This window comes from Caretta caretta, chromosome 3 (assembly GCF_965140235.1).
Source record: "Caretta caretta isolate rCarCar2 chromosome 3, rCarCar1.hap1, whole genome shotgun sequence".
NCBI lineage: Eukaryota > Metazoa > Chordata > Testudines > Cheloniidae > Caretta > Caretta caretta.
This window is the reverse complement of record NC_134208.1, coordinates 192,565,818-192,592,338: the sequence shown is the minus strand read 5'-3', so window position 1 is coordinate 192,592,338 and position 26,521 is coordinate 192,565,818. Positions and strand designations below refer to the sequence as shown.

The 26,521-nt window shown below is 39.6% G+C and overlaps 2 protein-coding genes across 3 annotated transcripts in view; one reads left to right on the top strand and one right to left on the bottom strand.

The window, feature by feature from the left end:
• BFSP1 (beaded filament structural protein 1) overlaps window positions 1-5,130 on the top strand; it is a 53,406-nt gene extending 48,276 nt beyond the window's left edge. For both annotated transcript variants that reach the window (XM_075127206.1, XM_075127205.1), the window contains 2 exons: window positions 2,122-2,207; window positions 3,804-5,130. In XM_075127206.1, the coding sequence (XP_074983307.1) occupies window positions 2,122-2,207; window positions 3,804-4,723 (1,006 nt within the window). In that variant the 3' untranslated portion in view covers window positions 4,724-5,130. The remainder of the gene's footprint in view (window positions 1-2,121; window positions 2,208-3,803) is intronic.
• Window positions 5,131-7,634: 2,504 nt separating this feature from the next.
• The window catches only part of PCSK2 (proprotein convertase subtilisin/kexin type 2), a 203,363-nt gene continuing 184,476 nt past the window's right edge, over window positions 7,635-26,521 (bottom strand). The window contains exons 9-12 of the mRNA XM_048842753.2: window positions 23,045-23,260; window positions 19,439-19,539; window positions 17,406-17,633; window positions 7,635-11,152 (exon numbers count right to left, since the gene is read on the bottom strand). Of these exons, the coding sequence (XP_048698710.2) occupies window positions 10,666-11,152; window positions 17,406-17,633; window positions 19,439-19,539; window positions 23,045-23,260 (1,032 nt within the window). The 3' untranslated portion in view covers window positions 7,635-10,665. The remainder of the gene's footprint in view (window positions 11,153-17,405; window positions 17,634-19,438; window positions 19,540-23,044; window positions 23,261-26,521) is intronic.

The window sequence follows — 26,521 nt, the reverse complement described above, 5'->3', positions numbered from 1 at the left end:
CAAGTGTAGCCACGCCCTTCGCTGCCTAGGGACATTAGACACCTCCAAGATTAGAAGGCAGCTGAGCAGGGTAACTGAAGATCACACTGGTGTCTTTGGAGCTAGCACTTGGCTCTAGAAACAGGCAAAGTTTTATTTCCACTGAAGGTTCCTGTGACATCCCCCCCGAGTGCAGTCCGGATTGTGGAACCACCGTGATCCCTTTAACTCCCCTGCCCAGGCCGGTCTCCTACGCTGCTGTGCTAGTGAACAGCAAACGCCACCAGGCTCTGTTCACTCAGCTATCAGCATGCAGGGGCACACCCAGCGAAGTACATGAATGCTCTCTCCAGCCACTCATGAACTGTATACAAGGAGACACCAGCAAATCCCCCCCAGCTCCAGCACTGCACCCCAGAAATGTGGGTCTTACACTGCTCAAGACCTTCTTGATCAATGCAAGCTCATTAATGAGCTTGCCACTGTGTCAGAGGGTGGTGGATATGCATCAGCCTTTGTAACCTGAATAGATTCCCTAAACACTTCAGCCAGAAACACACTGGTTTAGATTAAACATAAAAGAGATCTATTAACTACAGGAAGATAGATTTTAAGTGATTTATAAGTGGTACAGGCATAGGAGTTCAGAATTGGTTGCAAAAAGAAATAAAAGATAAAATTGCAGTCTAATTCCTAAACTTTATCAAGCGAGGTACAATTTGAAGTCATAAGTTTTCTCTTACCCCAAAACCCACAGCAGTTCAAATGTTTCTTTTTCTTCCAAACGATCTTGTTGCCTTCAGTGTAGGGGTGGAGGGTAAGAGGTGAGGTGGTTATGTCACTGTCCCTTATTTTATACTCTCCTCCAGGTGCTGGAAAAATCCTTGCTGTGTCATGGGGGTTAGGCAGCCCCATGGTGTACATGCTTGAGCAACTGACTCTCATGTGAATTGTAAATCTCTTATTTACAAGGCCCTTCCTGGTGAATGGCCGATGATGGTTGCTTGACACTTGATTGGGTGTTGGTCACTCCTTTGTTCCCAGAGACAAGCTAGTCTGTGCGTGTTTTCCAGATCGCAACATGTTTCAGTGATAAACACAGAGCAAAAATCTCGTAACTTCATGTACAGTAATGATACCTACATTTCAACAGGATCGTAATGTTCAATAGATTATGATTTTTCCAATGATACTTCACAAGGCATTTTTTTTTTTTTTTACAAAATAGCATAACCATACACAAGTGGTGCATATGGGGATACAGGTGGTTATTTTGAGGTACAGTGTGTGACAGTTATATTATGTTTTCTGACTCCGCTGGCCGGTCTCCAGCACTGCAGAACCTTTAGTGGGGGGAGCTGAGAAGTGACCTGATTTGGGCTTTTTTTGACCTGATACTTGTCACCATAAGCCTTATCCTTAAACTACATTTTGTGTGTGTGCTTGTGAAGCGAAGGGGCATTTTCTCCTCTTATTTCATATGCCTTTGAGCTCCCACTGGTTCATTCAGAGTTGCAGATGATATGCAAGGTTAATTGAACAGAGCAGGAACAAGTAGGTCCAGTGCCTGGCTGGGAACACTAGAGGGAGCTTGCATGAAGAAAAATGAGCAGATGGCAAGAGCTGTTGCACTGAGCTAAGTTAAATAAGAAAGCAGTCAATAAAAGTAAACTAGATTCTTTATTTGCATTAAACGGCATATGCATATGATTTGAGGGCTGTATATGGCCCTTAGGTCTATGGGGCAGATCGCCAAAAGACTTAGATACCCAGATCCTGCTGCCATCCAGGGGGCATGTGATGGCTAACTGCCCTTTGTGCCTTTCAAAATCTCCTCTTCCATTATGAAATCATTCCCTAGCAACACTAGGGTTGCTTTTTAAAACTATGTGCTTTGCTCTACAGTCTATATGTAAGTAGAGTAGGCCAGATCCTCTGTTGGTGTAAATCAGCATAGTTCCATTGAAGACAGTGGAGGCACTGCTGGTTTACACCAGCAGGGAATGTGGCCAATAGTACAGAGCCTATACATTATATTGATTTAAATGATATTTTATGTTCCCATTTTGATGTGAAGTGAATTGTTCTACTTGTTTAAGGTATTCTGGGGGAAATTTGACACATGCAAATTCTCTTTGCCAGGTTAAATTCTGCCATAATTGGAACCCCAGTTGCACTCTTCACACAGAGCTACAGACCCTGCCAAACTACAACCTGGAGAAGGCGAGGTAAGTATCTGATATTCTTTTCTTGTTTGAGTAAATACAATTTGCATTTTAAACCATTTTCATTTGTCTTCAGCATGGACCCCATTATTGGGGCCTAAATCAGATCCTATTGAAATCGGTTTACATCAGTTGGCTTCAGATCTGGCCCTTGAAGGCTGGATCCCCTAACCAATCGGTTCCTTTGCTATACTGGTAGCATGACTTAATGCAACCGAAGTAGCTTGCACTGAATTAATGAGATGCACAAAGAGAACTAATAGAACAGGCAGCCTTTTTAAAAATAATGCAAAGAAATCACATAGGATTGAGGTTATATCCCAAGTCTGATCATTCTTTCATTATCACAAAACAAGATAGGAACACTTGAGTAGCCCTGTAAATACAAATAGGCAATTTAGCCTTGTTTATCTGCCACGACCCAGTTTGAGCTGAATGAAGTCACAGTCAGTGCTGTATGATTGCTCCCCAGAACTGTATGATTAATACATTTAGAATTAAGATGTTCGTAAGAGCAGGAACTAGTGAAGGCAAATATCCAGGGCTAAAGTAGAAATGATTTTCTAAACAATAGAGATGGATGGTTTGATACCTAGGTGCTTTACATACCAAGTTGATAGATGTCTCAGAAGTTTCATAAATAGATAGGTAATTGGATGTTTCACTGAAAACAAGGCATGTTAAAAAATGAAGATAAACTGTCGCATGTTCAAATTTTTGGAGACCAAATAGGGTGTTTCCCCAGCATTGTGCCAAATACAGCAGGCTTAAATTAAGTTTGTTAGTGAACAAATTAGCTACTAATATATGGGGACCAGATCCTCAACTGGTGTACATAGATGTATCTCCATTGAAGTCTATCAAGCTATGATCATTTACACCAGCTGAGCATTTGGCCCATGCATCTAACTGTACTTTGGATTATTACCTACAGGACTTGACTTGAGGGTATCTAGAGAGTAAGGGAAGAACTTGCCTCTGTGTTAGGACATGAGCGAGTCTCCTGTCACCATTCACGTGAACCTGATCCGCATTTATGGCGATAGCTCTGGGTGGAGTCTGCAATTCTTCCACAAGGAATGGAGCAGGGGGAATGTTTTGAACATGGGGATGTTTTTCCCCATCACATCTGGGAGACGCTTCTGCAGCTGGAAAGCCCAGGCGTCCTGTGAAGCAGCCACAGGAGCTACTTCCATGTGGCTATGGCCCTTAAGCCTGCTACTGATTCAAAATAGTGGTGTTGCACACTATATTGAAAAGCAGCAGTGAGCCCTAAATGTACTTTCAGAGCATTAGTCTCATCTTCATAGATGCTGATTTTGTACACTCAGTTTTGTACATGCAAAAATTAGTATTTATACATTTTATGTATAAAAGTGGTGTTTGTACATGCAAAATGGACACATGCCCAGTATTGCACACTCAGAATAGCCATTTTCATACATAAAATGAATACATGCCCACCTTTGCATCTGCATTCTGTTCTGCACACACTGTACTGACAATGAGGCCCTTTGGTTTGGAGATAGATTGCTAAACTGTCTTGGGCAACACCTTTCAATGTTGTGTGCTGTTGCCTTTGTTTTGGATTTTCTTTAGATATCACCCTGGTTATGCAAGAAATTGCAAGTGCAAAACCAAGACAAAAAGGTCTGGCAAAGAAAATTTCTAGGAGAAAGGAGATCACTTCCAAAGACATAGATGGGTTTTCACCTGAAAACAGCTATGAAAGAACTCTGGAAGACTTTCATCAGGATCAGCTGCAATTTAAACATGAAAGCACAGTATGTGAACCTAAGCAGGAAGAATTAGAACTAGTTGAGCAAGAAACAGTCCCAGAGGATGTGCCTGATGGAGCTCGGATAAGTAAAGCTTTTGATGAATTGTGTAACACTGTGAGAGAGAAAATAAGATGCTTCAAGAGACCCGAGCCTAAGACTGACTTGTCTACCAAAGAGAGCTATGTACTTGTCACAGGGGAAGCAAACTATGACCATCCTTGTTTCTATTCTTCCTCCACCCCGGCTGGAGGTGGGATCATTGTTTCCACTAGCAATGGAAAGATGCCAAATGGTGGGGAGGTGGAGCCAATTCCAGAGCTGCCTGAACCCTCTGAACCATCAGCAAATGAGAAAGGGGAAGTCCATGAAATGCAATATGAGCTTGAAGAGAGAGAAGAAATAAATGAACAGGGCAGAAAGTCAGAAGAAAAAGCTGAAGAGCCCTCAAAGCAGCCTGACATCACTGGGCCTGAGGCAGCACCTCCAGCTGGTGTAGCCGGCCCTTCTGAGCCAGACGTATTTGAAGAGACAGAGCATGACAGAGAAGACCAACGAGGAGGCCAAGCATTCAGAGAACCAAGCTTACCCAGTTCCATGAGCTATGAGAAGGTGGAAGTAGTGGAATCTATTGAGAAGTTTTCAGATGCCAGAATTCAGACTTATGAAGAGACAGCTATGATTGTGGAGACAACAATTGAGAAGACAAGCAAGAAGAAGCTAGGAGACAAAGGCTCTTAAGTTACATCATTTGATAAGCAACTTGTCTGGCATAGTTATTAAATGACAATATTTTTCCCCTGACCCAATGCTAACATAGTGAGACTTTTGCTGTTTGATATAAAACATTGATACATGAATGGCCATTCTGCCTGGTGTAGGTTTATCTTTAATGTAATAATCACTAAAATAGTAGGTTCATTTACGCAACACTTTTTGTGATTAGGACAAGTAAAAAATTATTATTAAGAAGTTGCCTGTCTAAACCACACCTACGTAATCTGTGCCCACTACAAATTGGCCCCTTACAGTTTATATTCCTCTAATGATGCTTTAGCTGCCATTAGTTTCCAATTTTCAGACAGCTGCAAATGTTAGCTTGTGACATCTGGTTCATTGAATAAAAGCTTTGCATCCTAAAGAACATAGTCACAGTGGGTGTGTGTTACCTTTAACATCAAACAGTAGCATTAACGAAGCTAGTATTAACCAATTAACCAACTGACTGGCATGATGTTTTCAAGATGAAGGACTAAGCACTTTAATTCAGTAACGTATTTCAACCATCCCTTGTTTATACTTTGTAGGTATAAGAGAGCTTAGCAATCATTTATTTTTAGCTATGTTACCAAACAAAAATGTGGCTGAATTTGTCATTAAGATCTTACTACATATCATCTAGGCGGCTGAGAATAAAATATGCAACGATGCTAAAAGAGAAAAAGGGACATCTTTAAAAAAGAATGTATTAACAGTCTTCAGCCTTTACACACAAACCTCTCATTGACTTCAAGGGGGCCAGGATTTCACTAGGGTTTTCAATTGTGTTTATTTTTAAGCAGCTTGCATCTAATTTTTATGCTTAAATGTCTGTTACTGTCTGATTTTAAAAAATAGCTTCCTTGAACTCTATTAAAAAAATTGTGCCCACTGCAAAATCTTATGTTACTGAGGTTAAGGTCTTTAGTGCACATTGGAATATCTTCAGAGGATTGCAGACACTTCAAAGATTGTCCGGTTGGAGTATTCAGTGTATAATTTTTTCCCCTCAAGTTTCTTGCATTTTAGTGATCCAGACCTAGAAACCCCTATATATGATCCTGCACCATCTTACTTATGTGATCAGTCCTATTAAACTCAATGGGATTGCTCAAGCACATAGGGAGTGAAGGTTTGCAGGATTGTATCCTGTTTTTGACACAAGAGAAAATATAGTTACAGTATTACACAGCTTGTCAAAAATTGGAATTCTGTCCTGTGGGAAATACTGAGATTTTGATATTCATTTTCGTGTACAGATGAGCCAAAATATGGAAATTTTTCACAGAAGGGACAGTTCCAAAAAAAATTGTCGAAACACTTTATTTCAACTCATTTAGACATTCATCTGCAGCCACCTGAGCTGCCACAGTGCCTCCTGTGAGGAGTAGCTTGGGTGCCTTAGGTCTCCCATTCTCCTCTATGGGTCAGGATTGCTGGTTCGACTACAGCTTCCTTGATGTGCTATGGTCTTGGGACTCCCATGATGCACAGCAGCAGCAATTCAACCAGAGAGGAGACCATTGTAAATCATGGGAAATATAGTCCAGCCACGGATGCTATAGAGGCTAATGGCGGCATGAGGCTCCTGATTAAAAAAAAAAAATCAAAATTTTCCCACAGGAAACTTTTTTTTTTTTAAAATGGAAAAGGAAGTTTTCTCAAAATCAAATCAATAGAAAATTCCTAACCAACTCTAATAATTACCCAGAACTAAAAATTTATCATGAAATGTTAATGATGCTCCCCTGTGTAGATTGCTTTCCTACTATCTCTTTTTCACATCCATATAGGCCAAATCCTGCTCACTTTATTCATGTGAGTAGTCCCAGCAATTTCAATGAGAATAAAATCTTCCACGTCTAGAACCATAAAAATGTGTGCATAATTTGGGTATTACTTCAGGGCAAAGGCTGTGGCTCCGCTGAGGACTTAAACAAGTACCTCAGTTTAAGCATGCGAGTAGTCCCATGAAAGTTAAGCATGTACTTAAGTGTTTTGCAGGTGTCGGGCCTAAACTGTGAAGGCCTTAACTCAGTTTTTACTCAGACAAAACGTATTGAAAGGGCTGAATAAAAACTGTGTAAGGTCCTCAGGATTTATAGGGCCATTGGGATCTAAATTAACAAGAACCTCTGACAAAACTCCTACTACAGCGTATCAGAATGTTCTATATTACATAGGGCTTGATCCTTTCCTCCCCGCAAGCGTGATAAAACACCTATTGACTATGAGGTGAAGAGAATCAGGCTCACACTCCTAATCTGTTCATCCTTATTACATGCTACGGGGCAAGAAGAACCATCTGTATACTTTTTTCCTTTGGAGCTTGATGATGCATTTTACTAGCTAATCATTTTGTGGCTCAAAATGGCTGAGGGGTTTTTTTAAAGTATTTTTCAAACAAAACTCCCATTTCAGCTTCTGTTCTGCATTCAGAAAAGCTGAATGCCCCTTCCACTTTCAATGAAGCTGGATCTAATGAAGGCTGATTGTTCGCAGGACAAGATGTACTGTGTCTCACAGCACTGTTGATCATTCAGGCACTGACTCAGGAAAGCACTTAAGTAAAGTCTTAAAGTTAAGCACCTGAAGTCAATGGGACTCAAACACATGCTTACCTTTGACTATGTGGTTAAGCTCTTTCCTGAATCGGGGCCTCAATCGACCGTGCTCCATTGTATAACACGCCTAACAGCTACAACATTGCTGAAAAGCATTCGTTTTACTGCCTTTATGCGGGTATGCCTTTATCTCCTGTGTATTAAACTTACCTGAGATGTTATTTACCTTATCAGGCCTGCATTATTAAAAGTAGAGCATTTTGAAGTGGTTTCACTGAATACATGTCACATCCCCCATGACTTCTGATAGGCAATGATGATAGGACCTGCCAGTTTACAACATCTCTTTATTTTACTCAGATTATAAAACATCGTCACAGGGCTTTATATGTTAACAACATTCACCTGTTTTAAATTGAGAACTGAATTAGTTCCTCTGTTATAAATGCTAATAAATTAATTTTATTTTGCATCTGCAATACCATAAAAACTTATTCTAACTGGACATTTTTCAGTGCTTACCCTGATGCAAAAATTCTGAAGAGTTTGAAGTCTAGCTATATATATATATATTGTATATACACGCATATCAAAACTCGTAATTTCTGTTAATCATCCCTTACAGTCATCTTGCACTTAATAATTTAAGTCAACATTATGAAAATATGAACACCCATTTAGTTATTTTGCTGCTATATAAGACATTTAATGCTTAAACAGAGAATTGCAAAATTACATGAATGCACTAGGAATTAACGTACACTTTCATTTAAAATTGCCACAAGGACATTTCTTAATCCAAGAACTTTCCCCATATTTTAGAATACTCTTTAATATATTTAAATGAGCTGTTTCTTTAGTAAATACATACACACAAACATGATGCATGCATGTATATGTATTTATTATGTTCAATACTATATGTAATATATATTAGGTATGCTTGCATATGTATATATATTACATACTATATATATATCATGTGTGTTTGTGTGTTATCAAACGCATATGTACACATAATAGGGGCAAATTCTTCCCTCAGATAGAATCATAGACTATCAGGGCTGGAAGGGACCTCAGGAGATCTAGTCCAACCCCCTGCTCAAAGCAGGACCAATCCCCAATTTTTTTTTTGCCCCGATCCCTAAATGGCCCCCTCAAGGATTGAACTCACAACCCTGGGTTTAGCAGGCCAATGCTCAAACCACTGAGCTATCCCTCAAAACCCATTGAAGACAATGGGCGTCTTCCCAGTTCCAAAGACGTCCACATACTACTTTAAGAATTGGCTCATTGGCTACTTTTGTGGCTCTGAGGTTAGAATTGGGCCCATGGTGTCCTTTGGTTTATTTTAAGGCCACCAGATGAAATATAGTTGATGCTTTCCATCTATTGGAACAAATGAACAACAACATGATTTTAAAAGTCACTCCTATTAGGTGGTATTTTACAACTAAAAGCCTGAGGGCTTCTTTCTCCTCTCACTTACACCTAAGTGTGACTCCATTGTCTGCAATGGAGTAACCCCTCAGTTACACTGGTGTAAGGGAATGGAGATCCTATGAACACTTAGGTGCTTAACTTGGCTTATAGTATACATAATGTAAACATAGTTTAAGTAGATAATTTGTTTGGGATTTGAAAGGAAAAGAAAAAAATCCTGTTATGGAAGGTTAAGAGATTAATATTCACTTGAGATAATAGAAGAAATATATATTCTGGGGTAAAACTATGCATTTCATAACCTGTTGGTGTCATTTTTAATCATTAGGTAAATACGTATTCATTTTAATTGTAGTTTGCAACTGATTAACCCAAACAGCTCTTGATAACACACATTTTAGATGCATAGCAAAAAATAGAAATTAATCAAATTCTGAAACTAGTTACTGCCAACGTCCTAGGCCCCAGCCCTGCAAACACTTATGCACATAACTAAGCATGGAGTAGTTCTACTGAAGCCAATGTAACTACTCATGTACTTAAAGCTAAGCAAGTATGTTTGCAGGATTGGGCCCATAGTTACTATTCACAGATTACTAACTGAGATCCCAGTCTTGCAAACACTTGTGGGTGTTGTGTTTGCCACTGTGTAATCTCCATTGAAGTCAATGGCAGTAGAGTTTAATTTACTTTTTTTACTGAGAGTTTAATTTACTTTTTTGGATCAGATGCTAAAAACACTCATATGTGTAAGAGATTGCAGGACCAGGTCCTTTAAACAGCAACAATGATTTATGGGATAAATTTTCCCAAATTTTTTATTCTTTATTGCTCATTAAAACTAACTTTGCATTGTGCACATATAAAACAATCCAAGCAGCTTTTTTTCTTAAATAAGCTTGTATAACTCAAAACTGACCTAAGCTCTACTTTTTAAAATAAAAGGAAATTTGAACGAAAAATTGCTTTTGGACTGAAAATTCATATGCCAAGTTTCTCCCATAGCAAATTACCAACCCTAGAATATAGGGGTCTGTAATGGAAATGCTGACACAGCCTTATCTTATGTTGCTATACTACATTTCAGTATAAAGGAGAGCAGATGCACATCGCAAAAAGAGTAGCCCTCTATTTTAAATTTCATTCCCAATGTGATGATTTGGCATAAATTGGATCTGAATTACCAAATTAACAAAAAATACTTGTGCTTTTAGAACATTTGGACCCTGTTTCCTAATGCACGTCCTTTATCAGACATTTTGTCTCACTTATTACATACAAATGAATCATCTCTAAGTCAAAAAATGTTCTGGAGTGTGTGTGTGTGTGGGGGAGGGGGTGTAAGTGTAAAAAGGAAACGGCAAAAGGCATTGATTTCTGAGAGGAGGTTACCATCTTTCTTAATCTCTGGATTATTTTTTCCTTCTTGGGCCTATTCCTACTCTTACTGAAGCCAATGGGATAACTCCCATTGAAGTCAATGGCGCAGAATCAGGCTGTTGGTCATTCAAAGGCATCTCTAGCCAACATGTTACTGATAACATCTGTCATGAAAGCTGATCAAATGGGTTCATTACCACTAACTGGCATTTTTAAAATTTTTAAATACAAACAACATTTACGACAAAAATATGAAGGGAAAAGCTATTACCTATTTGTAGGACACAAAATCATTTACAGTCACAAACTGTAGAGAGTAGTTGATAGGGAACAACATATTTGTGGCTTAGAGTAAAAAAAAAAGATTGCTTCGGTTGTAATTAAAATAATCATTGACAGGATATAAGACTTTAAAATCAATAAAGTATGATAATTTGGCTATGGAGACATTGTAATATGTCTAACACAGAGGTCTGGATAGTAGAACGGTGAGTAGAATGATCTAGGAAAGGAAAGAGGCCAACATGCAGAACAGTGCTAGTTCTTGCTTAGTATACTCTTCAGACTTCTCTCTACCGCTTCGTCTAATTCTTCTTCCAGCTCTTCCTTCTTGGACATAGCCAGTTTGGACTGGTAATCTCTTACTATTTGGTCTATATATGGTGCGCTTTGTGTCCCATGTAGCATCAGTGTCCATTCCTTCAGTACTCCCCTCTGTGGCATGCTATCAACAAATCCAACTTCCAGAACCCAAGTGCCTCTGGGGTCTTCTCCCCAAGTGTGTGTTGTCATGAAAGGCCATTTGTCAAAACCCACCTTGGAGTCATCATCTCTTGGACGTCGGCTCAGTAAAATGGATTTAGTCCCCATAGGTGATGTCATGTTGATGTTGAGGTCCCCTCGCCTAGTAGAGTTCACGGTTATAACTGCTTGCACGTGTTCTAGGTAGCGGACAAAGTTTTCTTTCCCCTCACAAGCATCAGTTGTAAGTGTTAGAACCAGCTTGCCACTTGATGGTATTTTTCTGAGGGTTAAATAACAATAAAATAAGTTAAAATGATACATACGGTGAGGCACACCTTATTTTTCATTAAACATCTACATGTGTTTATACAAACATACAAAAATACTGTAATAGAATTTGAAGAGCATGAATGAGCAGTGAGAACGGAACTCCTTAGACAGGTAGGAGTTGGAGGTTGTGCCATACATAATTTGAAGAATACAGTAAGTGCTCAAGGATGACCTATTGCCTCACCAAGTTAACTATCACTTCATATGCCTCACCATTGTCATCTTCATATCTACTCATCACCATAAAATAGTTGTGAGGTGACACCATCATAGGACCTAATCACATTAGCCACTCCATCAGGGGCTTGTTCACCTGCACATCTACCAATGTGATATATGCCATCATGTGCCAGCAATGCCCCTCTGCCATGTACATTGGCCAAACCGGACAGTCTCTACGCAAAAGAATAAATGGTCACAAATCTGACATCAGGCATCATAACATTCAAAAGCCGGTAGGAGAGCACTTCAACCTCTTGGGCCACTCAGTAAAAGACTTAAGGGTGGCAATTTTGCAACTGAAAAGCTTCAAAAACAGACTCCAAGGAGAAACTGCTGAGCTTGAATTAATATGCAAGCTAGATACCATTAACTTGGGTTTGAATAGAGACTGGGAGTGGCTGGGTCATTACACATATTGAATCTATTTCCCTATGTTAAGTATCCTCACACCTTCTTGTCAATTGTCTAAATGGGCCATCTTGATTATCACTACAAAAGTTTTTTTCTCCTGCTGATAATAGCTCATCTTAATTAATTAGCCTCTTAAGGTTTGTATGGCAACTTCCACCTTCTGTCTGTGTCTATCTTCTTATTATATGTTCCATTCTATGCATCCGATGAAGCAGGCTGTAGCCCACGAAAGCTTATGCTCTAATAAATTTGTTAGTCTCTAAGGTGCCACAAGTCCTCCTACACTTTTATTTGCTCATTGAAACCAAAAAAATTGCTATATTTGACATTTTAAACACACACACACAATTTTTCTACATTCTCAATATGTCAAATCCTGAGGCCTTCATTCCTTAGTTATTATAACCCAGTTCTTATGCAGAGAAACTTCAGTGAACTCAACAAAATTTGCCTGAATACGGTTGAAATAAAAACTGGGGACAACATTTACGGCCATCCTCTGCATGAGTGCAATTTATACTTTTTGGGTGAAATCTTAGCCCCATTTAAGTCAATGGGAGTTTTGACATTGACTTTAGAGGACCTAGGATTTCACACTACCTGCAGTGATTAAAGTCCCATGGCATTTTGGGGGGGGGGGTGGTAGGAGTGAAATTAACTGTTTTAAGAGTATGTGAAGTTTGTAAAGTGCTTTGCGATTCTTTGATAGGAAAGGCACTGTTGTACATGTAAGGTATTAATTACTGATGATTAACCAAATTCAGATTAAGAGGGGGCAACCTGGGAAGAAGCATCATTCACTGTTCTCCCTTCAACTACCATGCACTTTCCAAACCTAAGGTTATTTGTATTAAAGCTTTCTGAAATGTATATGAAAATGTGACCTTTTCTTTATTTTAATAATTTAGAATAAAGTTTATTAAAACATCTTAAAAGCCAGAAGGGCATCCAAATTATTATTTATTTTATTATCAATTATTAATATTATTATTAAGTGAAATAGGCTCTGTTCCAGCCTGGGTTTTTTAGTAAAGTAGTAATTTACCTCCTTCTTACAAGATCACAGTCATGCTGTTTACTGATGTTTTTATTTTTAATGCTTTATTTTTATGAGAAATAGGTACAAACTGCTACACATATAAATCCCACCCTTTTCCAATAACAACATAGCACAATTCTTCTAAGAGCAGTACAGAAAGCATTTTACAAAAGGTGTGCCCATAAGCCTGTCTCCTCTTACAAGTAACAGTGTTGATCATGAAATAAATCCTGGATCTTATGTTTTAATGATGATGATACATAGCTCTTCTTATCAGTAGATCTCAAAGTGCTCTACAAAGGAATTCAGGATCATTACCCCCATTTTATAGATAGGGAAACTGAGGCACAAAGAGGCAAAGTAATTTGTCTCAGGTAATCTAGCAGACCAGTTGCAGAGCTGGGACTAAAACCCAGCTTTCCTGAGCCCCTGGCAATTGCACTATCCACTAGGCTACACTGCCTTTCATACAGCATTACTAATGGCTTTGGGCCACATTCTGTTCCCCTTACACACATGGAGTAGTACCTTACCAGCACTAGTTGAGGAATAAGTAAATACTCAGTGTGCATAAAGGGAGCAGAATCTTGACCATTGTACATATACATATCAACAATATAAAATGTTCAAAATAAAAGGTATAATGCTATAAAGATTTTATCTTCCAAATCTGATTTTCCACACAGCATGCACCAGCTGTAGATGGGGAGGGAAGTTGATTTAAAAGTCACTTAGATGTGAAATATGTTATTCTGCCAGTAAAAAACTTGAAAAACTTTCTTTGAACAGTTATAAAAATCAGCAATGATGCAGATCAAATTAATCAAGCTCAGGACACCTGGCTAGAAGTCTACACAACCTCTAACAGTGTGGTGTCATTACTGAGGTCTTGTTGGCATCCATATTTCCTCCATTTTGAAGCCTAGAGAATCTGAAACTTTAAATTCAGAGGTCTTTTTGTCACATTACACACAATAGGCTGTAGATTCTTCCCCAGCCTGTTTCTGCTGATCAGCAGTGTTGCTATGGCACACTATGGTGTATCCTGTGCTCACCAACCTAAATATAGAAAAGATTGCTGCAGCAATGCCCAGCTACAAAAATAAAACAATTATCCATGGCCGAAGCAAAATGTCAGTTACAGTCATCATCCAAACAATCTCTGGAAATGGGCTGGATCCTCCTCATACGGGTTTTGATTTTATTTTAAAACCCAAAGTATAAAGATGTTGCAGATCATGAATTTTATTATCCACATAAGAGGCATGTCAGATGTGCGGCATCAACACCGTAATATTTGACAGTTATATAAAAACACAAACAAACAAATATAAGGAGAGGAGGACTTGTGGCACCTTAGAGACTAACCAATTTATTTGAGCATAAGCTTTCGTGAGCTACAGCTCATTTCATCGGATGCATTCAGTGGAAAATACAGTGGGGAGATTTTATATACACAGAGAACATGAAACAATGGGTGTTACCATACCCTCACTCTCGTTACAGTGTGTATGGTAACACCCATTGTTTCATGTTCTCTGTGTATATAAAATCTCCCCACTGTATTTTCCACTGAATGCATCCGATGAAGTGAGCTGTAGCTCACGAAAGCTTATGCTCAAATAAATTGGTTAGTCTCTAAGGTGCCACAAGTCCTCCTTTTCTTATTGCGAATACAGACTAACACGGCTGCTACTCTGAAACCTGTCACAATCAAATATGTTAGGTGCATACTGTGAATCAAATGTATGCTAGCATTTTCTGGCTTGAGTCTGTAACAGATTAGGGAGAGATTTTCAAGCACACAGTTACCAGTAAGGTGCCTGACTCTCATTGAAATGGCCTATCATTTGTGCCTTTGAAACCTCCCAGATCTTGGAATTTGTCCAACCTGTGCTAGGTGTAGCTCAGGAGGATGTGAAAAGGTGGCTTCAAGCCACTTTTTACTGCCCTGTTTGGCAAGTGGAGCAGCCACAAAAGGAACGTGCAATAAAAGACCCATGGCATGGCCACGCTTGGCCCAGGTCAGCTGACTCAGATAGTCCGGGATCAGCTGTGGAGCTATACTATTACAATGTAGATGCCCGGGTTCTGAGACCCTATGGAGGGGAGGGTCTCAGAGCCCAAGCCCAAATGTCACCACAGCAGTTTTTAATTCTGCAGCCCCAGCCCAAGTCATCTGCCCTGGGCTTTGAGGTGCAATGGGTTTTTTTAAAATCACAGCATAGATGTCTCCAAAAAGGCTTTCTTGTTCCTGGGAAACCCTGGAGAGCAAATACATTCCAGCCATATCCCTTGTTCCCTGGATACCTCCACCGGGGCAAAGCACCTCTTTAAAAATACTTTAACAGTAAAGAGCACCAACTTTCATTTATTTTGCCATCCCACCATGTCTTTCAGTTGGGGATCTTTTTTGATGTGATGACATTAATCATTGCAGAACGACTGCATACTTCTAATACATTTAAGTGGGAGACTTATGAGGTACAGTACTGAGCTACTTTTTGATGAATATGCTCACAAGACCTTGCTACAATTTTAACTTTTGAACACAGCCCGACATAATGGACTAACCTCTTTCATTTACCCCAGTATAATCCCAGTTTACTTTAAGGGTGCTGCATTAAAGTGATAGAGGCTGTGACGGTCAAAAATTTTTCAACACTTTTTTTAATTAAAAAATACTGAGTTATCAAAACCAAAACTTTTCATGAAATAGGGTTGGAGTTGACAGATTTTCCCCACTCAAAAAAAAAAAAAAAGTTGAAAAAAAAGTTATTCAATGGAAAATTTCCAATTTTTCAGTGTGAAACAACTTTTTGTTTAGAAATTTAAGCTAATACAACTGAAAAAAGTTAACAAAAAGAATGATGAAATAAAAACAACACATTTCAATTGACCCAAAATGGAAAATAAAAGGGTTTTCAGTATGCAAATATTTTTGATGTTTTGACTTTTCATCCTGCCCAGCTCTACTTGAGAGGAGATTTTGGCCCAATTTGTCTTTAAAAACAATCATTCTGCATTTTAGTTATGCAGTCAAATCTGAATCACCCCTTGGCTTTGGTTTTGCAGAAACAAAATTTAATGGATGAGGTTTTGCAAAAGCAGCTCACAGCCTTCCCAGCCTATCTTAGATCTGTGCCATGGTGGTATATTGCTTTCTTCTCCTTTTCCTATAAAATAATAATGCCTTTAACAATGGCACTGAAAAGCCAAATTGCAAATGTCATAGGCATAAACTGGCCATCATTAGGTTAGTATTTCAAATAATTAAATTAACTTTAGTTGTTGTAGTCAATTAGTATTAATTGATTCACTTGTTGACTCATTCTGCTTTGCACATGAAAGTAATCAGAAAATAAATTTGCCTACCTAGCTGGCAATTAGAGATGTGGAGAACATAAAACAAACAATTAAATGCTGTAATGTTCAAACTGAATCTTTGATACCTGTGCATGACTGTTTTAGTTTTCTGGAGTTAAAATTATCCATTAAAATAGGAAATTGCCAAGTTTAAATATCACATTGTAACAGAATATACCCATGTGTTCACACCCACACACTATTGTAATAAACTTTTTACAAAGTATGCTTTGTAAGGTATCATTAGAAAACTCATGATTTTATGGTCAGTATTGTCCTGGTAAAATGTGTGTTAACATTCTATGTGAAGCTATAAGATTCCCATGTATGGTGTTATTAACACTTGTTTAAACCCCACAGCTCTGCCCAAACAGAAATTGGCAAACAGGCCTATCCCAAACAAAGGTATATGTGCTCTACTTAATTTGCATTTAAGCAGTAAACAGAGTCATCAAGCAGGAAGGGATGACAAAGGGAGTTCAAACATGTGAGAAAAAGCCAGCAGGGAACATCCTCCCACATAGCCTTTGTGTCCTGTGCCTAGCTGGAAATATTTTTCAAGAGGGAGACTGAAACTACAAAAAAAAAAAAAAGAGGGATAAATACTCCAAGGCACCCATCTCTCCCTACCAACTGCATTCACTGGACTCAAAGAGACAAAGAAAGCAGGTGTTATACTCTGGGGAGGGGTCCTGACCTGAGAGTTTGGTCAATAATCTGCTGGAACGTATGAGAAATTTTGCTTGATTCTAATTTAGTTTGTTAAATTAGGCTTTAGCAAACATCTTATCTTTATTTTTCTCGTAACCATTTCTGACTTTTATGCCTCATTACTTGTACTCACTTAAAAATCTCTTTGTAGTTAATAAACTTGTTTTACTGTTTTATCTAAACCAGTGTGTTTAAATGTAAGTGTCTGAATAACTATTTGAGATAATAAGATGGCATATTATTCCTTTTAAGGAATAATAGACTTAAAATATTTGTGCTGTCGAGGAGAGGCCTGAGCAGTACGGGACATAAATTTCTGGGGGAAAAAAATCAGATACTGAGGGTGTGTTGGGGTCACTGTTTCTGTGTGTGTCTGTGTCTGTCTGTGGTCACTTAAGTGCCTGAAAAGGGAACAACCTCCATAGAGCGGGAAAAGAGCATTGTCCTCACTTACTCAGGTTCTTGTATTGATCCTCCAACACAGTGGAATCTCTCTGGAACAGTCTTCCAATCTTTTGCCATTTTAACCATTGCCCCAGCATCGAGGACTCCATAGCCAAACAAATGGTTAAATTCCAGACCAACACCATTTCTACGCCATTGATGGACTTCATCATGAAGTTGGTTCCTTTTGGAGGTGAGCACTGTCAGATGCTGCAGGTCTCTCCACGTCAGTTCCAGGCTATGGAAGAATAACATAAAAAAGGTTGTTATGTTGTGGGGTTTAGAAGAGGAATGACAAAGTATGACATGTCCAAACTCTTCATTCCATACAACCTGCCTCAGAAAAATCCTCCATATCTTTTGGCCCAGAACAATCTCAAACCAAGATCTATTGACACAGTGCAGCTAAGAGGATCTGAGCACCATCATTGCCAGGAGGCGCTGGAGATGGATTGGCCGTGTGCTTCGGATGGAAACTGATTCCATCTCCAGAGTAGCAATAACATGGATGCCTGAAGGCAAGCGAAAATGAGGCTGCCCGAAAACAACATGGCGAAAAGCTGTGGAAGTCTAGCTGAAAAACCTGGGGCACAGCTGGGGAACCATTGAAAGACTTGCCAGAAACAGACAGGAGTGGAGGAGCTTCATCACTGCCCTAAATGCCAGAGGCGTAATAGGAACATGATGATGATGGTTTTCTCTTTCCACAATACGTTTGAAAGGACTGGTGTATTTGAACACTCAGTAAGGTAAATGCACTAAAAATAGCAGTGTAGATATCGTGGCTCACATTTTAGCTACTTTTAGTATGCAAGACCAAGTCTATCTACTGAGACTGCCTACAATGGCATGTGGCCCATCAGCCACTGCCAGTAGCAAAAATATGCAGGAGACAGGACACTAGCTGGGAGGGCTCTGAGTTACTAGTGAGAATTCTTTCCCAGGTATCTGCCTGGCAGGTCTTGTCCACATGCTCAGGGTTAACTGATCGCCATATTTGGGAATTTTCCACTGGGTCAGACTGGCAGAGATCCTGGGGGTTTTTCACCTTTCTCTGCAGCATGGCACACAGGTCACTTGCAGGTTTAAACTAGTGTAAATGGTGGATTCTCTGTAACATGAAGTCTTTAAACCATGATTTGAGGACTTCAGTAACTCAGCCAGAGGTTAAGGGTCTATTACAGGAGTGGATGGGTGAGGTTCTGTGGCCTGAAACGTGCAGGAGGTCAGATTAGATGATCACGATGGTCCCTTCTGACTGTAAAGCCTATGAGACTGGGAGGCTTGCTCCCAACTGCAGTGTAGACATACTCTCTACGGTCAGAGTCCCACAGACTGTTCTAGGATTTTAATCGTAGAGACACCTATTAGTCCTCCAGAACTCAAAGAAAAGAGACCCTGTCTGGAGCACAGACCCCAGCCTGCTCACAGCTATAGAAATATGGCAAGTGCACAGGGCAGTGTGATGGAGAAAGTGGTGCTGTGTAGGCAGTCATTCTAGCCAGACCTCTATGTCCAGGGATGGGTGGGGAACTGTGTGCTACCCAGGGTTTATATGGTCAGGGAGCAACTGATGGTAGAGCACAGGAAAACTCAAAAAGGTGGGGGAAGCCCATGGGGACACAGCCAGAAGTGGGGACAGAGGAAAATGGAGGAGGGAAACAGGTGAGTCAGCTTGGGGAGGGGGCATCGGGGAGATAGACGGTGGGGCCAGAGAGAGACTATGAAGAGCATGTCAGCAGGCAGCCAAAGACCAAGCAGGTGGGGTGGGGAGGAAATATCTGTAAAAAGGAATCAATATATGCAAATAAAGCAGTGCACATTATATATACACACTATGCAAATTAGGGCATTGCATTATTTACATAAACTCATCTAAGTTCCTACACCCAGGGCTTGATTCAAAGCCCTTGAAGTCAACAGGAGTCTATTCATTTCAGTGGGCTTTGGATCTGGCTGTTCTAGCTTTAATAGCCCTTAACTTCAGCATTACAGACAAGTAATTCAAAAAACAAAAAAAAATCCCTCTTCTCCTAAACCTACTTAGCCTCCAGTGCCAATGCGAACACGCCAGCTGCCTCAGGTGCAGCTGCAGATGTTCCAGAATGACGTAAGGTACAGTTGCCATATAAGTCCGTAGTAGCCTGCAAAAATATCGAAAAAATGTGTAAGAATAGCTATTTCGTTCTCCCTTGTGCTACAGACATGGAAGGCAATACTTGTTGATTACAGTAATGTTATACTTGTCACTAGGAACAGAATAAATTACTGCCTTTTCAAACTAAGATCACCTTTAAAATAGAACAGATAGATACACAGTGAAGGTGGGAACGCATGATTGGACAATGACAGTAAGTAGTAAATATTCATTAACATCTAAAATTCAGAGAGATATTATATTTCTATAAATGTCACAAAGCCTCTCCATTCCCTTTGGTCATCAATAGGATTTGAACCCAAGACTTTTAGCACCATAATAGTCTTCTACTGCTTGAGTTACAGGAGTAGCTCCAATAGCAGGCAGCAGTAGTAGTGTGCTATCATAGATTCATAGATATTTAGGCCAGAAGGGACCATTATGATCATCTAGTCTGACCTCCTGCACAATGCAGGCCACAGAATTTCACCCACCACTCCTAAAAAAGACCTCACACCTATATCTGTGCTATTGAAGTCCTCAAATTGTAGTTTGAAGACCTCAAGGAGCAGAGAATCCTCCAGCAAGTGACCCGTGCCCCATGCTACAGAGGAAGGCGAAAAACCTCCAGGGCCTTCCAATCTGCCCTGGAGGAAAATTCCTTCCCGACCCCAAATATGGCGATCAGCTAAACCCTGAGCATATGGGCAAGATTCATCAGCCAGATACTACAGAAAATTCTTTCCCGGGTAACTTGGATCTTACCCCATCTAAAAACCCATCACAGGCCATTGGGCCTATTTACCATGAATATTTAATTACCAAAACCATGTTATCCCATCATACCATCTCCTCCATAAACTTATCGAGTTTAATCTTAAAGCAAGATAGATCTTTTGCCCCCACTACTTCCCTCGGAAGGCTATTCCAAAACTTCACTCCTCTGATGGTTAGAAACCTTCGTCTAATTTCTAATCTAAATTTCCTAGTGGCCAGTTTATATCCATTTGTTCTTGTGTCCACATTGGTACTGAGTTTAAATAATTCCTCTCCCTCTCTGGTATTTATCCCTCTGATATATTTATAGAGAGCAATCATATCTCCCCTCAACCTTCTTTTAGTTAGGCTAAACAAGCCAAGCTCCCTGAGTCTCCTTTCATAAGACAAGTTTTCCATTCCTCGGATCATCCCAGTAGCCCTTCTCTGTACCTGTTCCAGTTTGAATTCATCCTTCTTAAACATGGGAGACCAGAACTGCACACAGTATTCCAGGTGAGGTCTCACCAGTGCCTTATATAACGGTACTAAAACCTCCTTATCCCTACTGGAAATACCTCTCCTGATGCATCCCAAGATGACATTAGCTTTTTTCACAGCCATATCACATTGGCAGCTCATAGTCATCCTATGATCAACCAATACTCCAAGGTCCTTTTCCTCCTCCGTTACTTCTAGTTGATGTGTCCCTAGCTTATAACTAAAATTCTTGTTATTAATCCCTAAATGCATGACCTTACACTTCTCACTATTAAATTTCATCCTATTCCTATTACTCCAGTTTACAAGGTCATCCAGATCCTCCTGTAGGGTATCCCTGTCCTTCTCTAAATTAGCAATACCTCCCAGCTTTGTATCATCTGCAAACTTTATTAGCACACTCCCACTTTTTGTGCCCAGGTCAGTAATAAAAAGATTAAATAAGATTGGTCCCAAAACTGATCCTTGAGGAACTCCACTGGTAACCTCCCTCCAACTTGACAGTTCACCTTTCAGTAGGACCCGTTGTAGTCTCCCCTTTAACCAATTCCCTATCCACCTTTCAATTTTCCTATTGATGCCCATCTTATCCAATTTAACTAATAATTCCCCATGTGGCACAGTATCAAACGCCTTACTAAAATCTAAGTAAATTAGATCCACTGCGTTTCCTTTATCTAAAAAATCTGTTACTCTCTCAAAGAAGGAGATCAGGTTGGTTTGGCACGATCTACCTTTTGTAAAACCATGTTGTATTTTGTCCCATTTACCATTGACTTCAATGTCCTTAACTACCTTCTCCTTCAAAATTTTTTCCAAGATCTTGCATACTACAGATGTCAAACTAACAGGCCTATAATTACTTGGATCACTTTTTTTCCCTTTCTTAAAAATAGGAACTATTCATTTATTTATTCATTTATTTTATGAACTATTTATTCATCTATGAGGACTAGCCACTAAAGGCAAATGTGACAGTCTGCTAGCAAATTGCACAGTGATAGTCACGTACATAATGTAGATTGCTTCATGCATACAACTGACCCAATGAAATAAGTCAGCGTTTTCAAACTCATACAACAGATCTAGGACAGTCCACTTTGTCCCTATACTCAGAACATGAAATAACTGGAAAATGTGTAGTATCTGTTGACAAACACTGACCTTTTTATTAAGACACCTGCCTGGCCCTTTTTAAGTATCAGAACCCACCCTGAATGATCTGAAGACTATTAAAGTACGAGAATCCCCACCACACACTAGCATATTGGGAGGAGCATGCTGTACCCTTCCAAGAGGTGGCATAGTGGAAACATTCCCAGTGTACACCTGGAACCGTGAGGGATTGTACCCCTAGGGTGTGAAGCTCCACTCTGCCCTCAACACAGGCCTGCACCTATCAGGTATAATCTGACACCTAATGCTTCATCTTTGGAGCAGGTGCCATGTTCTGTTTTGTACAGTACCCATGCCTGGGGCTTCTAGGTGTTACTATAATGCTAACAATAATAATAATAATAGTAATAATACATAGATCACTGTTGAATTAAACAATGGGAATTTGTGATGCAAGTGTCAAGGTTGTTTATTTAGAGTTTTACACACATTAAAAAGGATCTTTAATGCTTTGCTCTAGAGGCTTCTTAAGCTATTAAATAAACCACCATTTCTGTAATCACACTCCTAGCCGAACCTCTCAAGAAAAACACTAAGCAGTCTGGCAAGCAGCGAGAATATGCAGAAACCACCCAAGAAGCTTGACAATATTCCATATTTCACTACTACTTTGCCCTGACCTTGTTTTCTTATCATCCTTATTCTGCCAAGCATACATAGGATTACAGACAAATTGGCAATGACTGTATTAGCCTAAAATATGCTCCAATTGGAGGTAATGTGTTACGCTGGGTCTTTCAACTCTTCATTCTCATGCAATTACACAAAGAATGTCTGCCTGGGAATTAAAAATTCTGAGGACATATGAATAAATAAGCCCCAGCTTCACTTTCCAAGTTGCATTCTGATAACTAGGGAACACCACCTACATGCAGCCATAAAGCATAGAAGCTCATTGCTGTTTTCAATATCGACCTCCCTTTTCATCAGATGACAGTTTGGGCATTGTCAGGTATTGTGAATGAGAAAAATATTAGTTTTAACAAAGGAACATCTGCTGCTCCTAAGCAGAAAATGATGCATACAGACGTGTGTGAGTGTAGGGAGCAGGACTACAGCACAATAATATCTGCACTCACCACACCAGCTTCAGGATTTCTCTTCCTCCCATTGCTGAACGTGGAGGCCAAGGTCGAAGAGCAGCTTTCATCGTACAGAGCTGTCCGGCCGTCATTAATAGCAGAATTGATGGAGATAGTCCACATGCTTGATGCATAGCCGTCACAGTTACAATCATCATAGCTGCCTCCATCTCCAGAGGCCCAGACGTAGATGCTTCCCTTGCCGCCACGGCCCTGTGGAAAAGAAATTGAATCTGTCAGGTTAAATTATGCATTCAAACATGAAGCAAAGCATCCATCTGTCAAGGAGAAAACAGGCCTTAGACAAATGTACATCAGTAGCAAGCTGAAAGTTCATGGACTTCTGCAGACTTTAAAAATCCAGTTAACTATTAATCACAGCCTGTTCTGCAATCTTTTAGGTGCAGAATGTTCTCATTTATCATTTTGTTTGCTTGGCACACCAAAGGCTTCTGTGCTAAGACATTTTATGGATTCATTAGAACCTGGAGTTGATATCAGGCACTAAGCACTATGGGGACATAAGAATACAAGAACGGCCATACTGGGTGAGACCAAAGGTCCACCTAGTCCCCAGTATCCTGTCTTCTGACAGTGGCCAATGCCAGGTGCACCAGAGGGAATGAACAGAACAAGTAATCATCAAGTGGATCCATCCCCTGTCGCCCATTCCCAGCTTCTGGCAAACAGAGGCTAAGGACACCATCCCTGCCCATCCTGGCTAATCCTCCATGAATTTATCTAGTTCTTTTTTTGAATCCTATTATAGTCTTGGCCTTCACAACATCCTCTGGCAAGGAGTTCCACAAGTTGACTGTGCATTTTGTGAAGAAATACTTCCTTTTGTTTTAATCCTGCTGCCTATTAATTTCATTAGGTGACCCCTAGTTCTTGTGTTATGAGAAGGTATAAATAACACTTCCTTAGTTACTTTCTCCACACCAGTCATGAGTTTATAGACCTCTTAGTTGTCTCTTTTCCAAGCTGAAAAGTCCCAATCTCATTAATCTTTCCTCATATGGCAGCCGTTCCATACCCTAATCATTTTTGTTTCCCTTTTCCAATTCCAATATATCTTTTTTGAGATGGGGTGACCACATCTACACACAGTATTCAAGATGTGGGCGTACCATGGATTTATATAGAGGCAATATGATATTTTCTGTCTTATCTATCCCTTTCTTAATGATTCCCAACATTCTGTTCACTTTTTTGACTGCTGCTGAACGTTGAGTGGATGCTTTCAGAGAACTATCCACAAGGACTCCAAGATCTCTTTCTTGAGTGGTAACAACTAATTTAGACCTCATCATTTTAGATGTAGAGTTGGGATTATGTTTTCCAATGTGCATTACTTTGCATTTATCAAATTGAATTTCATTTGCAATTTTGTTGCCCAGTCATCCAGTTTTGTGAGATCCTTTTGTAGCTCTTCGCAGTCTGCTTGGGACTTAACTATCTTGAGTAGTTTGTATCATCTGCAAATTTTGCCACCTCACTGTTTACCACTTATTCCAGATCATAAATGATCTGGAAAAAGTGCTCCATTAAAATGGATCTATTGTTCATCTAACTGACCAGGATTATAAAGGTACACTTAAGGTTTGAGTGGCTAGAAAACCATGTAAAACTGTCATCACTTTCTTTGCTCAATAGATTGGCTCCCTGGGTATTTTTTACTCATATCTATTTGTTTTACTGACCAAACTAGCTTGAATTATTGTTAGTGCTGGAGAACCAATACCTCTATGAGAGCAACTGAATTAGCAACAAAAAAGAACTGCCCTTATGAAGCTGGAGTTGGATGGAGAGATCTAAGCCAAAAGGAGACATGATGATAGAACCCTCTCAGTCGCCAAAGGGAAAGAGTAGTATCCTCCCAACAACTCCATGCAACCAGGAAGAGGGAGGGGTTATTTCAGCACCTTACCCCAGAGAAAAGAGGAGTGAGGGGTGGATAGAGAAATGTTTTGATTGCAAGTCTTGAAACCTTGGATGAAATCCTGGCTACGCTGAAGTCAATGGCAAAATTTCCATTATCTTCACTGAAGATTTTACCCTTTGAGTTTAAATCTTAATCCCCCACCCCCTTTTATTTCTGATAATATAAAAGAGTAAGAGCACAGCTTAATATCTAACTCTCGGATATGTCTGCAGTGCTGAAGGTTAGGAAAACTACCTTCTGGCTAGTTAATGAGCAAATGTGATCTGGAAGTCACGGAGCACATAAATATAGCACACTACAATGTCATTTTAATAGGGTATGTTCTCAGACTGCACTTTAAACCAAATCCCATTTCACAGCAGTGCCTCATACCTTTTATCATAACACAGTAGACGATGCAACTTCATTATTTTTAAATGAGTTAGCAAATAGCACTATAATGTGCTGATATCACAGTGGGATTTCTGCCATTAGGATGTATTTGTTCTCTGGAGAAGGACTCTTGTAATAAAGGTGATGACAATAGATAGCTTATTGAAATCAGCCTAAGGGTACCCATATAGACTTGAGGTCAGTCATTTTAGATATAGGTGATTAGATATATCGTTCGAAAAATTTATGTTGTAAGAACAAAAGCTAAGGGGTAAGCTAAAGCTACTTGTATCTGTCCAACAAGTGATTCTTAAAAAGCAAAGCATCAAAGAAAAATAATGCATTTTTCTTCCATTTTTAAATACCCCATTTGACTTGAAACCCCCAGCTGGTGCTAAGGTAGCTGTAGGTTTGGGGAAAAGGGGAAACAGGGACCCAGTATCCTAAAGTAACTGCTTGCCAGAAGGCAATGCTTCCCCTCTATGGTGAGATTATATTTGTTAATACCACAAAACTATTCCCAATGATGGCATTGAGATGAGGCCTTTGAGTCTTAGCAGTATTAGCATAAAGAACACCTCCCTCCTTAATTTGCAGGACTGCACCTTTAATTGGATAAGAATAGTGATGTTATACTTTAGCCAATTTGCTAACTCTGGAGATGGAAGAGTAAGAGAGGCTAAGTGGTGTTTTTGTTCTAGGAACAGAAGATAGCATAAGCTATTACCAGCAGGACAGTGGGGTGGGAGGAGGTATTGTTTCATGGTCTCTGTGTGTATATAATGTCTTCTGCAGTTTCCACGGTATGCATCCGATGAAGTGAGCTGTAGCTCACGAAAGCTCATGCTCAAATAAATTGGTTAGTCTCTAAGGTGCCACAAGTACTCCTTTTCTTTTTACTAATCTCCTTGTTAACTTTCCTGCATTTAAATACATCCTTCACTGGGATAGTTAACAATGGACTCTTGAATCACGTTAGCAAAATCTTGTGAAATGTTAATACAGTGTAGAAGAATAAATCACAAATAAAATACACAAGGTGATAAGTGCAAGCAGCAGAGTCTAAGGCTATAGAGTGCTGGTTGGGACAGGTTCCTAAAAATAAATTCATTCATATAAAATATTAAATGCCCTGAATTATCATCCTCTAGAAACAA